The sequence below is a fragment of the Mastigoproctus giganteus genome, chromosome 10 (assembly GCF_048544385.1).
Source record: "Mastigoproctus giganteus isolate SK-2022 chromosome 10, ASM4854438v1, whole genome shotgun sequence".
Classification (NCBI taxonomy): Eukaryota; Metazoa; Arthropoda; class Arachnida; order Uropygi; family Thelyphonidae; genus Mastigoproctus; species Mastigoproctus giganteus.
Window position 1 is genome coordinate 104,612,429 of NC_143584.1, and position 14,141 is coordinate 104,626,569.

The 14,141-nt window shown below is 37.0% G+C and overlaps 1 protein-coding gene across 5 annotated transcripts in view; it reads right to left on the reverse strand.

Moving 5' to 3' along the window:
* Window positions 1-14,141, reverse strand: part of LOC150079199 (kazrin-like) — a 358,730-nt gene that overhangs the window by 211,412 nt on the left and 133,177 nt on the right. For 4 of the 5 annotated variants that reach the window (XM_090382316.1, XM_090382314.1, XM_090382313.1 and 1 more), the window contains one exon: window positions 7,124-7,330. The exons of the other annotated variant lie outside the window; for it this stretch is intronic. In XM_090382316.1, the coding sequence (XP_090238442.1) occupies window positions 7,124-7,330 (207 nt within the window). The remainder of the gene's footprint in view (window positions 1-7,123; window positions 7,331-14,141) is intronic. 5 annotated transcript variants of the gene reach the window in all.

The window sequence follows — 14,141 nt, forward strand, 5'->3', positions numbered from 1 at the left end:
AATGCACTGGTCCCACAGGAACTAGTTATTGTCGATGACTGTATTGTCAGGGAGATGGGAATATATTATGCAAAAAGGATAGGTCAAATAGGACCGGAGTATGTCTGCCAGGGGCAAAAGTTGATGATGTTGGAGGGCACATATCTTTTAAGGGCACAAAAGGTGATATTGTTGCACACGTTGGCATTAATGACATTAAGTGTAGGAGATCTGCAGATTTATTGGCAACAAGTACAGGTCAATGTTGGAAAAAAGGCGAGAGTTAGGGTTAAATTTGAAAACGTCTGCAATCCTGCCCAAAAACGATAGGAGGGAGTATATGATAAGAACCTTATCAATCAATTTGGCCGTGGAGAGATTATGCAGGGCTCATGGGGTAGAATTTTTTTCGGCATGGTCTCTGCTTCTTAACAGGAGAGATTGCTTCTACAGGGATGGGATACACTTAAATAGAAAGAGTGCAAGAATATTTGCTGATGCTATCGAGGCACTGATAGGTGGGTCGGAAAACTGCTACCTTGGGGGGATTCACAGACTAATAGATTGACAGTAGCCTCAGGTAGATGTGGAAATGATTCTTGCACTGCTTCTATTGGAATGAGCAGCAGCCTGGAAAGCAATCTGCTCGGAATTTTAGGAACTGCTGGGAGTCATGAAACAAGTAAATACATGAGCTGCGTTAGAGTAACTAAGAGTAAGGACAGGTGCATGTATACTTGCATGAACACCAATGCTAGGAGTATAGTAAATAAATTTGATGAATTTGAAGTTCTGGTCAAGACATCAAATGCGGATATTGCTGGGATATCAGACGGGTGTCATGCAGATATAAGGAATGCAGAACCTGAATTTGGGTAGTACAATGTGTACAGAAAGGAGGCAGGATAGGAAGGGAGGAGGGGTTATGCTGTTAGTTAAGAAACACATAAAATCTAAGGAACTGCATCCAGTTGACACAGATGGACAGTGCAATCCTGAGTCAGTTTAGTGTTACATAAGCACTGGGAAAGCAAAAATAAGGGTAGGAGTTTGTTATAGACCTAATGACTGTGATCAGTACAATAAACAATTATACAAAAAAACAGAGTGAGCCAGTAAATCAGTGTCTTATAATGGGGGATTTTAACTTCCCAGATACTTTCTTACTGGAACTTGTTGGATGGTAACTTCAAGCTTTTGTGGCTTTTGTGGATTTATTGGATGATTGCATGTTAGAGAGGCAACAAGAGGGAGTAATACTCTTGATCTGATTATCAACAGTAATTATTCATGCATTAAGAATTTACAGATAAAGGAGCCACTAGGTGGAAGTGATTACAGTATACTGATGTTGGATTTACTTAAAGATGTAACTACCATCAAGGGAAAAGGGAAGGGTTTTTGCTTTCATAAAGGTGACTACAGTGGTCTCTGAGATTCTTTTAAGTTCTATACAGTGGGATTAACTGATGATGTTACCAAGGGAAAATTCTAAATAGGAAGCAAGCAAGGAAGTAATCTTGAAAGCTACTACACTTTTGTTCCAACTAAGAAATACTGTTTCCAGGTTTAGGTCTAAATGGAAGTAAGAGGAACTAATGAGATTTGTGGAAGAGAGTTAAAATGCATGGGATGCATAAAAATTATCAGGAGACACAGAAGCCTATGGTAGATATAATCTAATCTGTAATCAAGTCACAAAGGAAGTTAGGAAAATGAAGGCAGATTATGAGAAATCATTGGCAAAGGTTGCAAAGAAAAACAGCAAAGACATCTTTACTTATAAAAACTCTAAAAGGAAGGGGATGAATCATATTGGTCCACTTGATATCAATGATGTTTAACTGTAGATGATCATTCTCAGATAGCTGCCAAACTAAATTAAGTACTTTGTATCTACATTCACACATTAAGAGTTATTCAAGAAGGAGACAGCCAGATGTTTAACAAACTCTAACAGGGATTAAATGATTTTGTAATAACTGAGAGCAAAGTGGAGGGGAAATCATTGAAGTTAAACATAAGGAAGGCACCTGGGGTGAATAGGATCTATCCAGTTATATTAAAGGAGGTGGCAAAGGAAGTAAGCAAAACCTTAGCCATAATCTTTTGAGCATCCTTGGACTCAGGGTAAGTCTCCGTGGAATCAAAAGGTGACACGAGTAATTACAGACCTGTTAGCTTGACTTCTGTTCCAGGGAAAAGAATGGAGTCACTGGTTAAAGAAGCATTGCAGGATCATATAGACAAGACAGCAGTAATAATTAGACACAGCATGGATTTGTTAAGGGGAAATCTTGTCTGACCAATCTGATTGGATACTATGACATGGTTAGAAAGGAACTGGAGGCAAAAAATAATTTTGATATCATACACTTGGATTTCAGGAAGCTTTTGATACTGTTGTACATGGAAGACTGCACAAATTGGAGCAGTATGGCATTAAGGGTACATTGCTACAATGGATAAAAGGATGGTTCAGTGGGAAAAGACAGAGAATGTTAATCAATGGATACTGCTCTTTGTGGACTAATGTTATTAGTGGAGTCCCACAGGATTCAGTGTTGGGTCCACTGTTGTTTTGTATATTTATCAATGATATTGATGAAGGTATATCAAGCTTAATTTCAAAGTTTGCAGATGATACAAAGGTTGGCAGGGTTGTTAGGAACAGTAATGACAGTACACTGCTGCAACAGGATCTGAAAAAGTTGGGCAGATGGGCTGAGCCTCATTTTAGGAAGGATGTAGAGAAGTGTCAATCAAGATAGAGAGTGGTAATCAATGGCGACATTGACAAATGCAAAGTACTGCATATAGGTAGCAGTAACCTCAGAGAAATGTATCAACTGGGTAGTGTTATACTCAGGACAGTGGAAAATGAAAGAGACTTGGGGGTAATTGTGCAGTCGGATATGAAGTTTTCTGACAGTGCAGACAGGCTGCCAGAGTAGGTCTTGTCAATGACATTCAGGAATTTTGCGAACAGGGATAAGGTGATTAACCCCTTGTATAAGGCAATGGTTGGGTCACACCTTGAGTACAGAGAAGGGAAACAAGGCTCATGAGGGGGAACAAAGGGGCCCACTTAAAAAGAAAGGCTTAAGTTCTGCAAATTGCAGCATCTGAAGACTAAGCACCTGCGAGGTGATCTGATTCCTGATCTAAAACAGGACTTTGAGATGGCCTCTGGTGTTGAAACAAGTACATGAACTATTCAAAGACGGCTTTCAGAATGTGGTCTGCATGCCTATTGGCCCAAGAAGAAGCATTTCTTCTTGGGCCAATAGGCATTTCTTCTTGGGCCTCATTTCTTGACCCAAGAAATGAGGAAGAAGCGACTTGCTTGGGCTAAAACGCATGTTTCATGGACAAAAGAGCAATGGGACACTGTCATCTTTTCTGACGAATCAAAATTCAACCTGCTTGGATCGGGTGGGAAGCGATATGTCAGAAGGCGAAAATCTGAGGCATACCATCCTGACTACATAAAAAATGTTCTTGTTTATACTCTAGCACAACCAGGTCAAGTGGAGTTTACAATAAATCAATTGATACAAATGTTAATCGTATTTAGCAATCAAGGGCTTGAACCCCGGTCCACTCAAATAGTGTGTGCTAGTGCACTTGCGCTCCTGACCACTCGGTTACGTCAGGCCTACACTGACTGCCAAGTTCCCTGCCAGTCAGATGGTCTGGGGATGCATAACAAGCAAAGGGGTGGGGCAAATTAAGTTTATTAATGGAACGGTAAATGCAGAAACCTACACTGCTCTCTTGGAGGAGTGCCTGAAACCTGTTATTAGGGATCACCACACAGATATCCAAAACTGCATTTTTCAGCAGGACTCAGCACCTTGCCACACAGTAAAATTGGTAAGTTTTATGCTATTTAGATTTAATGATGAATTTGTCTTCTTGTCTCCCAAGGCTTAAAACATACTTACACCAATGTTTTCCCTCATTTTTCTCCCTAAAGGTGCAGTCATACCTAAGAAATGCTGGCATTACACTGTTGGATTGGCCCGGCAACAGCCTAGATTTGAACCCTATTGAAATTTGCTGGTACATAATGTCATCTAAAATTGCTCAGAAGAAGCCAACAAGTAAGATTCAGCTGCAGGACAGCATTGTAAGGGTGTGGTACCATGAAATTGGGCAACCGTATATCCAGAAGTTGATTAACTCTGTGCCAGATTGTTGCAAGGCTGTAACTGCAGCTCGAGGAGGAACAACAAAACATTGAGGACTTATTTTGCTGATCTACAGAACATAATACTATTACGTTAACTTGTCATTTCAGTTTGTACACGTAAATGCATTAAAATGTATGTCTGGTTGTCATGATTGCCATTTGCATGATTTCTCATATTTCCATTAATTGAGCATTTTAACCTTTGGTAAGATATTTATGGCAATTAGTTACATCAGGTGGAGCCTTTTTAATGGATTTCATTCACAGAGAGATATATTCCATTTAGCATATGCATTTTGAACATTTCTGCAACCCACAATGCAGCGCAAAACACATTTTTTTCCCTCTCTTAAAGCTCACACAAAGTGAACATTAGTTTTTTCATTTAAATCCATTTTAGAGAGGAATTCCATTGAATAAAAAACACAAAAAATGTTAAAAAAAGATACATAATATTCAATGTTAATATTAACTTAATTGAAAGAATCACAATTTTCTGAGTCAGAAACAACTGTCATATGGAGGAAGAGGTGTTAATTCCTTGCTGGTAGAGGGTTCTGGTGAAACAGGTCCAGTTGATGTAGTGGTCTTGAAGAAATCATCAAGCTTCAGTTTCCTTACACCTTGGTGTTGCTTCCTTATTACTGTATCGATGTTCATAATAAGGAAGCACATTAGGGTCTGATGATGATGATTCAATATAATGTATGATGTCATCCATATGTTATCTTATACCAGACAATTTAGGATGAGGTACAACTGATTCTCTGTCTTTGTCATCATCCTTTTGTTCTCCATGAAGAACATTTTCTGCAATCTCTACCTCAGAAAAAATTTGACAGCCCAGATCATCTTCATCATTTTTGAGCCACTGTTCCATATTCTCAGTTGAATTTTTGTTGCCGGCCCTCAGAAGAGTGTCCCGAAAATTAGACACCTCAACTCCCTCAAAGCCCATTTCAGGTTCTACATTGTACAACAACTTCTTCCAAGTATTGATTAATGTAGTAATCTTCATATCTTTCCACGCAGCTGCTAAGTTGAAGATAGCAGATCTGATGTTTTTTGCATGTAAATTTTGCAGTGTCCTGGTGCCTCTTGTATCTTCTTCTGCATCTTCTGTTTCTTCCAAAAACTTCTTATACAACCTTTTACATGCAACAATTACACCCTGATCCATTGGCTGTATTAGCGAAGTAGTGTTAGGAGGCAGAAAAACATATTTAATTCTCCCATCCCTGCTAACTAACCTCTCAGCATTAGGGTGAGCAGGGGCATTATCTAGCAGTAAAACAGCCTTTATTTCATGAGAAGGACTTTTCAGCACATCTGTCTGATAGCACTGCACATCAGGAATAAAATGGCTAAAGAACCAGTCACTGAAAATATCCATTGTAAACCAGGCATTTTTTGAGTGGCAATATATCACCAGAAAGTACAGGCACTAAAATTTCATTAAATCCTTTAAAGCACAAGGTTTTTTTTGTCTTACAAACTACCACAGGCTTAAGCCGATGCAAGCCATCGCATTTGCACAAAATAAAACTGAAATCCATTCCTTATTTAGCTTATGACCAGGGGTGCTTGTTTCATGCTTGTAAGCCTGGGTACTTTCAGGAACAGCACGATAAAAAAGCTTAGTAGCGTCAGCATTATAAAGCTGTGATAAAATTAGGTTCTCATTTTTAATAAGGTCATTTAGATATTTTCTGAAAGCCTCAACTTGTTCTCTGTCTGCACCTAAAGATTCACCACAGGTTCTTTTATTAACAATGTTGTGACACTTTTGAAAACACCACAGCCATCCATCACTCCCCTGAAATTTTATGCCCATATGCTTAGCAAGCCTTTCAGCAGCTGACCTTAACTCAACACCCCTAATAATAACACCACTTGAGCGCTGCTGAACAAACCAATTGTACACTGCTTCCGCTAGGTTTTTATCTTTGGCCACTTTCATGTTTTCTACTACCAACTATAGATGTAGTCTTGGAACAACCATCTGCACTGTATTTTAATGCAACCTCCTTAAATTTTTTATTTTTGTGAATGTTTGAAACTGTTTGATTTGCTTTTTAACTCTATAAATTTTGCACGCACGTGGAACGTTACACCACCTTCAAGCTTCTCAATCAGTTCTAATTTTTGTGCAACATTCAAGTTAACAAGTTTACGCTTTACTTCTTTATCCCACAAGGCCATAATGATAAACAAATATTACATATTTATTATAAAATATGTAAAAATCACAATTACATAAAATGCAAAAACAACCAAAACGTAAACAATAGAATAGGACGAACTGCACTGGAAGACTGACAGTGTTGACGCACACCGCTAATCACTCCCCCTTTATTAACCCCCTCCCCTCACTTAGATGAGGCAATACCCCAAGCCCAACACCAGATGCATGATAAGATAATGCTGACTCATTGACCCAACCTTTTATCGTGCTCTATTTGCAAATAAAAAAAAAAAAAAAGGTTCTAAATTTTTCCTTTAGGACAGAAATTTTTTGTCCAACAAATCGAGGGCCTACTGTATTTTCAATAATTTCTGCATTAAATTTAACATCCCAAATGTAGTGATCAATGAGAATTTAACTTCCAACCAGTTAAATAATTTGATACTAAAATAACGAATGTAACTATTACAGATAGTTAGTAGTATACTCAATTATTCAATGTATTTATAGTTCACATATAACAATCCATGAATCTTGTTGACATTTACTGATAACTCTTTTCACTTCAAAAATGTCCCCCATTATTCATTTCCAGTCTGCAATTTAATCAGATGATTATAAAAGATAATGAAAAATATATTTGCAATGGGAAAAATGGAGTCTAAGAAGAAATATAGAAAGAATCAAGAATGGAACAAAAATTTTAAAAGGAGATTTGCAAGTTCAGTTTCACTAAATGTACAAAAAGGTTAGTCTGCACCTACCATCAGAAATACTTGATTCTAAACTCTTGCGCTGACGGTTTCTTGAAAAAACTCTCGAGATTGATCCCCAAGTTCCTTTGCCTTCTTTCCATTTTTTTCCTTTTTTGTAAGTGGTATCACTGTTTGCTAAGTAATTATATATCTCTTCAGCTGAACGCGACAATCCAGGAATAGAAGAACGCTTACTACTAGATATTACACTAGATGCTAAAGGGAGAATAAAAAAAATAATAATAAACCTCCCAACTTTGCAAAACCATTCTGGAAAACAGGCCATTAATTTTATCATATACGTTTATATACAGTATACAGAAAATAAGCAAAAAAAGTTTTTTAAATGTAATGAATAAATTGTTTACTATTATAAACAATATCTCATGTTTTTTAAACTTATACAGTTATTATAAACAATGTTTATTATATCTATCATAAACAGAAGTCACATTCTTTAAACTTGTATATTTTATTCTTGTTCTCTACAATATGCATGAATTATGATTATTTTAAAACTATTATTAATAATCATTTGGTTTTAATCACATGCATTCATTCACAGATTCTGTGGACGATACAGTAGACCTCCAAAGAATGAAAACTAGGATTGCGAAAACAGTGATGTGGACAAATGCTTATAAAAATTGTTTCTACTTATATAAGAAAGGTAGAAACCACTACTGAAGGAGTGGTTTCTACCTTTCAGTAGGTAGTGAAGGAATACTGATAAATAGGATAATTTTGAAAGTACAGGCACTTAAATTTCATAAGCTACTTGGTGGAGATGATGATACATTTAAAGCTTCTGAAGGATGGCTTTGGAGATGGAAGGCTCATCATGGGATATCCCAGGCTAGTCTTGCTAGTTCAGCAGCAAAAGAGTTTCCTGAATTTCTGCATAATGTGATTCAAGATGGTGAATTCACAGATGAACATTTGTACAACTATGTTAAAATAACACTGTACCATAAACTTCTGCCTGACAAGTCAATGGATATTAAAAAGGCACCCAACAAAATTAGCATGAAAAATAACAGAGAATTACTGTGTTAGTGTATGCAAACAAGACTGGAAATCAAAAGCTAAAACCATTGTGCACTGGTAAAAGTTGAAGTGCCTGGTATTTTAAGCAACAACATGCAATCTCTACATGTGATTTATAAAAATAGCTCCAATGCTTCAATGACAAGTGATATTTTTGCTTCATGGCTTGAAAGTGAATTTTATACCATCAGTGAGATGCCATGTGCTTTCCAAAAAACTTGAAGAAAAGATTCTGTTACTGTTGTGATTACTACCCAGCTCATGCTTCAGCTGATATCCTGAAATCAAAAGATGCCAAGATCAGAGTCACATTTCTGCCAAGAAACACAACTGGACTAATTCAGCCCATGGATCAAGACATTATTTGAGCCTTCAAAGCCTACTATCAATGGTGAGCTGCTTGCTGGTGTTGTGAACTCTAAAATTGAAGTTCTAGAATGTCTGAAAACATTAATGCTGAAAGATTTTGTCTACAATATTGGATTAGCACAGGAGAAAGTAAGCTCAACAGCAATCAAAAACAGCTGGAAAAAATGTATTGGAAAAGATAGGATCACTAATGATAAATTGCATTAGAGCATTTTCAAAATGAGAAACAAAGGCTGCATGTAACATACTGGGTGGCAGTCTTGGAGCAAATGACCTGACTGCTTGGATTTAAGGTGGATGCAGAAGCTTCACTTGCACATTAGCTGAGCAAGAAAGAAGAAATTGCAACCTCTGTAAACAGCAGGAAGACAATTGACAAACAGAAAGGCCAGTGACACAGAGAGTGGCTCAGAAGATATGGGGATAACTTGTATAAGGAAAAAGCATCAGAAATTAACAAAGTGCTTGTAAACATTAATGAGATGATGGTGTGGTTAGAACATCAGAGTGATAGTGAACATATTCATTTATCACATCTGACCACTATTAAGAATTATGTATAAAAAAAAAAAAAAAAAAAAAAAAAACTCTGTCATCAGTTCTAGCGAACTAAATTACAAGACTATTTCTGGATGGATGTGCAAAATGCAAGTCCATAACAGCATTACGTATTAGTAGAATATAAAGAGAATGATATAACTTTTAATAATTTATGTCTTTTAATCTCATAAAACACTCACAAAACATTAGTAAATAAAGTATAGTAGTTAAGTTGGCATCGTTTTAATAAAGTATTTATTTACTAAGTAGAGTGTATTTATGTTACAAAAGCTGGTAAAAAAGGGTAAAATTTTTTCAGCTATAACACATTTCACTTCTAATGCTGGTATTAAATTAGTCGCCTGACACCTGTGTTATATCAAAGTTGCATGCACTACAAAAAATTACAAAATTGCATTTAAGTAATTATCCTACACTATAGGATAATGGGACAATTACTGAAATGTAGTTCAGTGGTTCACTCAGCATTTGTTTGCTGTAGTGCTCTGTATTTTTTGATACCCCTGCAACAGTTGCAGTTTGTATCGCTGGAATTGTGCTATGTATTCCAAACACCTTGGGAGGGTTACCCATTAACAGATTATTGGATGCCTAGAGGTCCCATGTAAAAAAAAAAAAAAATTAATGGTCTTCAATTCAAATTAGCAATCAACTGCAATTCATAATGACAGCCGTCAAAGGGATCGTTTGCAATTTAAATTAACCCTTTTAACCGATAATGAAATTAAAAATAAAACAGCTGAATTGCCAGCCAAACTTGATATGAAGCAAAGCATTTCCACTTTGTGACAAGGAGGTGGTTTTAAAGTCTATTTTTAAAGTCTAGTTTTCCAAAAAGTTATTTTTCTTGTCTTTTACATTTCTATATTAATTTTTATATCTATTTGTACTGACAAAAGTGTCTTGTGTGGACGGCTGTAAAAGACTACGATCAAATGGGACCATTTCTTGCATATTACAAAAATATACAGTTAATACTTCCTCCTTCGCAACATTGTTATAGGAAAGAGATTGCCCAGTCCACTAAGGGATTATTATTATTATTATTATTGTTGTTGTTGTTGTTCTTATATTATTTCTCCCTGATTGGGGAGTTCCACCACATGACAGGTATTGCTACCAAGTATACAGAGTGGTTGTTATGTCTGGTGTTAATGTTGGTTGAGGAACTCAACCTACAGGTATTCAGGATTGCAACTTTCTGGAGTTCCTTGTAAGTGTTTTCTGGGAGAACTATTGCTACTAGGCTCTTATATACAGTCTTTGGCACCACACTGATGGTTGACACGATGATCAGGATCGTCGTTACTTGTTGCATATGCCACATCTCTTTGAAAGTTAATGGGCCTAAAATCTTAGGCCCATTAACTTTCTGATCTTCTCCTTATGGGTTTTCTGGATGCTGCCAGTGTTGGCACTGCTGTGTCAATCAGATAGGTAGCCTTTTCCTTCTTGTCAACAAGGGTTATGTCTGGTCTGTTGTGCGGGATTGTCTTGTCTGTTATTATTGTGGTGTGGTCGCAGTACAGCTTGTGGGTTGGGGTCTCTAGTACTGCATGAGGTTTGTCCTTGTAATATGGTACACTTTCTTTGATCAACTGATATTTCCTTGCTAGCTTTTGATGTATTATCCTGGCTACACGGTCGAGTGTACTCAATCTGGATGATCACTTTGTATCCCATGGGGACATGTTAGATCATTTCTGAAGCCAGGTGGCATCGTTGACATGTGCAATGTTGAGTCTGTTTGGTGTGACATAAACACTGGGAAAGGGAAAATGAGAGTAGCAGTATGTTATTGGCCTAATGACGCTGATGAGTACAATGATCAGTTGTGCAGAGAAATAGAATGGGCCAGTAAATCAGAATGTCTTGTAATGGAGGATTTTAATTTCCCAGATAATAACCAGAACTTGTGGGTTGGTCACTCGCACGCTCGCAAGACTTTTGTGGATTTATTGGAGGATTGTTTTCTACAACAACATGTTCGAGGGGCAAAAGGAAGGAGTAATACCTTGATCTGATTATCAGTAGTGATGACGTATGCATTAGGAATTTGCAGATAAAGGAACCACTAGGTGACAGTGATCACAATGTACTGATGTGGAATTTACTTAAAAACGATCGAGAGTAAAGGGAAGGGTTTTTGTTTTCGTAAAGGTGACTACAGAGGTCTCAGAGAGTTTTTAAATTCTACAGAGTGGAATCAACTGATGATGTCACCAATGGTGAATTCTGAATGGGAAGCCTACAGGGACTTAATCTTGGAGGCTACTAGGCTTTTCATAACAACTAAGAAATATTGTTCAAGGTTTAGGCCTAAATGGATGTCGGACAAATTAATGAGGCTTGTGACAGAGAAGAAAAATCCATGGTATGCATAGAAATTATCAGGCAACACAGAAGCCTACAACAGATATAAGCTAGTCTGTAATCAAGTCACAAAGGAGGTTAGGCAGGCAAAGGCAGATTACAAAAAATCTTTGGCAAAGGATGCAAAGAAATACAGCAAAGAGTTCTTTACTTATATAAACTCTAGAAGGAAGGGGATGAATCAGATTGGCCCACTTAACATAGATGGTTCGACTATTGATGATCCTGTTGAAGCTGATAAACTGAATGAGTATATTGCATACTGCGCAAATAACTGATTTTATTTTGTGGATCGTAATTAAGCACTTGTCGTCAAAGTTTTTCATTCGTAGTATTATACATTTTTTTGCTTGTTGATTTGTCTCCTCATTCAGCATCGCACTTTTTCTTTTTTGCTAAAATTTCTTCCTTCATTAAGAGAAGTATCAGTTTCCAAATACTAGGATGCATATTTGTAACTGAGCTTTGTATTGCATTGTGAAAGCCTTCTACACTGTTGTTCATTCTTGCCATATTGTCACATGTTCGTTGATTGACGTTCCAAAGTTCTATGGTAAATGTGAGTTTAACTCAGTGCCTTCGAGGCCCTCAGCCTCTTTCTCCTCCAATGTAGTGTTTCAAAATAAGAAAACAACTCTTGGGGCAAATCATTGTCATCTGTCAGCTTGATAAAGCCATCAATAACGTCACTAAAAGAAATGCTAAAAAAGAAATGCTAATGCTGTAATGCATTTAATTTTCATGTTAAATTCGGCATCTATTTTTAGCGCAACTTTTGTCCGATATCAATGATTTTGTGGTAAATGTTTTTGCCATATGAAACAAATAGCCAGTTATAGCTGTATTCGGGTACATCGTAGAGAAAGCAATGATATTTCCTTTCTCAAAGTCAATCAATTAAGGATTCAGGATCTAATGTTGGACGTAAGTTCTTAAAGATATAAAAAAAATCTGCTGTAAGTTTCTTCAGATTTCCTTGGTTGTTATTTTTGTTATTTAGGAGCATTATCAACTAAGGCCATATTGCTCCGGGGATATGCGGTGGTCATTCCCTGATCTTTCCACATCCTCCGTATATTTGGTGGTCACAGGCTAGAACCCTGGTCTAATCAAGAAGCGTGTGCCAGCACTGCTGCTGCTCCTGCCCACCTGGCTACGGAGGCGCCCCAGATTTCCCTGGAAGTAAAACGAACAGACGAGGGATGCTGCTATTTCTTATCATTATACGTAACATATATAACCGGTAGTAAATATCTGGACTACATTTAAATGTTCCATCACATGCCCAGTCCTTATATTTCACCAAATCATCTAAGCCAGATTCTGTGCCAAATACCAAAATTATGTCTACATCATGTTCTCCACTATCAAGTAACAAAACGTTTTCACCATTTTCAAGAAACTTATACTCATCAGGAATCATGTAACCATTTCTTTTTATGGGGATTCCTCTTTTGCCTCCAACTTCAAATATTGTCTGATAAATTTGGTAAAGACGGCATTAGAGAACAAGCTGTTGTATCTAAATTAGCTAAAGGATCGATAATTAATGCTCTTAAAGACTGTTGTGAATTAGTAGCCGCCTCTTTTATATTCGCCATAGCTTGGTAAACTTTTGGTTTTGATGGGTGGGAGGGATGACTGTGCTCACTGAAGGATTTGCAAGCGGATATGTTATCATTTTCTAGTGTAGTATGCAAGCTGGTTTTACACTCTCTTATTTAACGCTTCCAGTAAGTTTTATCACAGTATTTTCTATAAAGTTGATATACGTAGTTGTTATCATCCACTATTTTAAGACCACCATGTCTACTCGTCAATGTATAGATAATTATGAGGGCTAAGATTTATAAATATAAAAATGGGGGCACTGCAAGCACTTCGTCAATGGAGAAATGAAACCAAACTGTCAAACAATTATTTTATCTTAATTTAATTTTTATTTTAATAATAATAATTAATATTATTAATAATAATATTTGAATAATATAAAAATGGGGTACTGCGAGAACTTCGTCAATGGAGAAACCAAACTGTCAACTAGCTTAAATACATTAAGAATGCCAAAGGCGGTTGATTCGTCAATGGAGAAATGAAACCAACCTGTCAACCAGTTATTTTATCTTTTATGGCAAAATTGCCTTACAGCGAAAATACCAGACATGGATTTTGTGATAACTGAAAGCAAGGTGGAGAAGAAATTGTTGAAGTTAAACATAAAAAAGGCATCTGGGGCAGATGGAATCTATCCAGTTATAATAAAGGAGGCATCGAGGGAAGTAAGCAAACCCTTAGCCATAATTACGAGGGCATCCTTAGAGTCAGGGGAGGTCCCCAGATGTGCAAATGTATCCCCAATTCACAAAGGCGGTTCAAAGGGTGACACAAATAATTATAGACCTGTTAGTTTAACTTCTGTTCCAGGGAAAATAATGGAGTCACTGGTTAAAGAAGTGATACAGGATCACCTAGACAAGACGGCAACAATAGTTCAGACACAGCATGTGTTTGTTAAGGGGAGGCCTTGTCTGACCAATTTGATTGGATACTACGATGTGGTCACAAAGGAACTGGATGCTAAAAATAATTTTTATATCATATACTAGGATTTCAGGAAAGCGTTTTATACTGTTGTGCATAGAAGACTGCTGTGCAAATTGGAGCGGTATGGCATTAA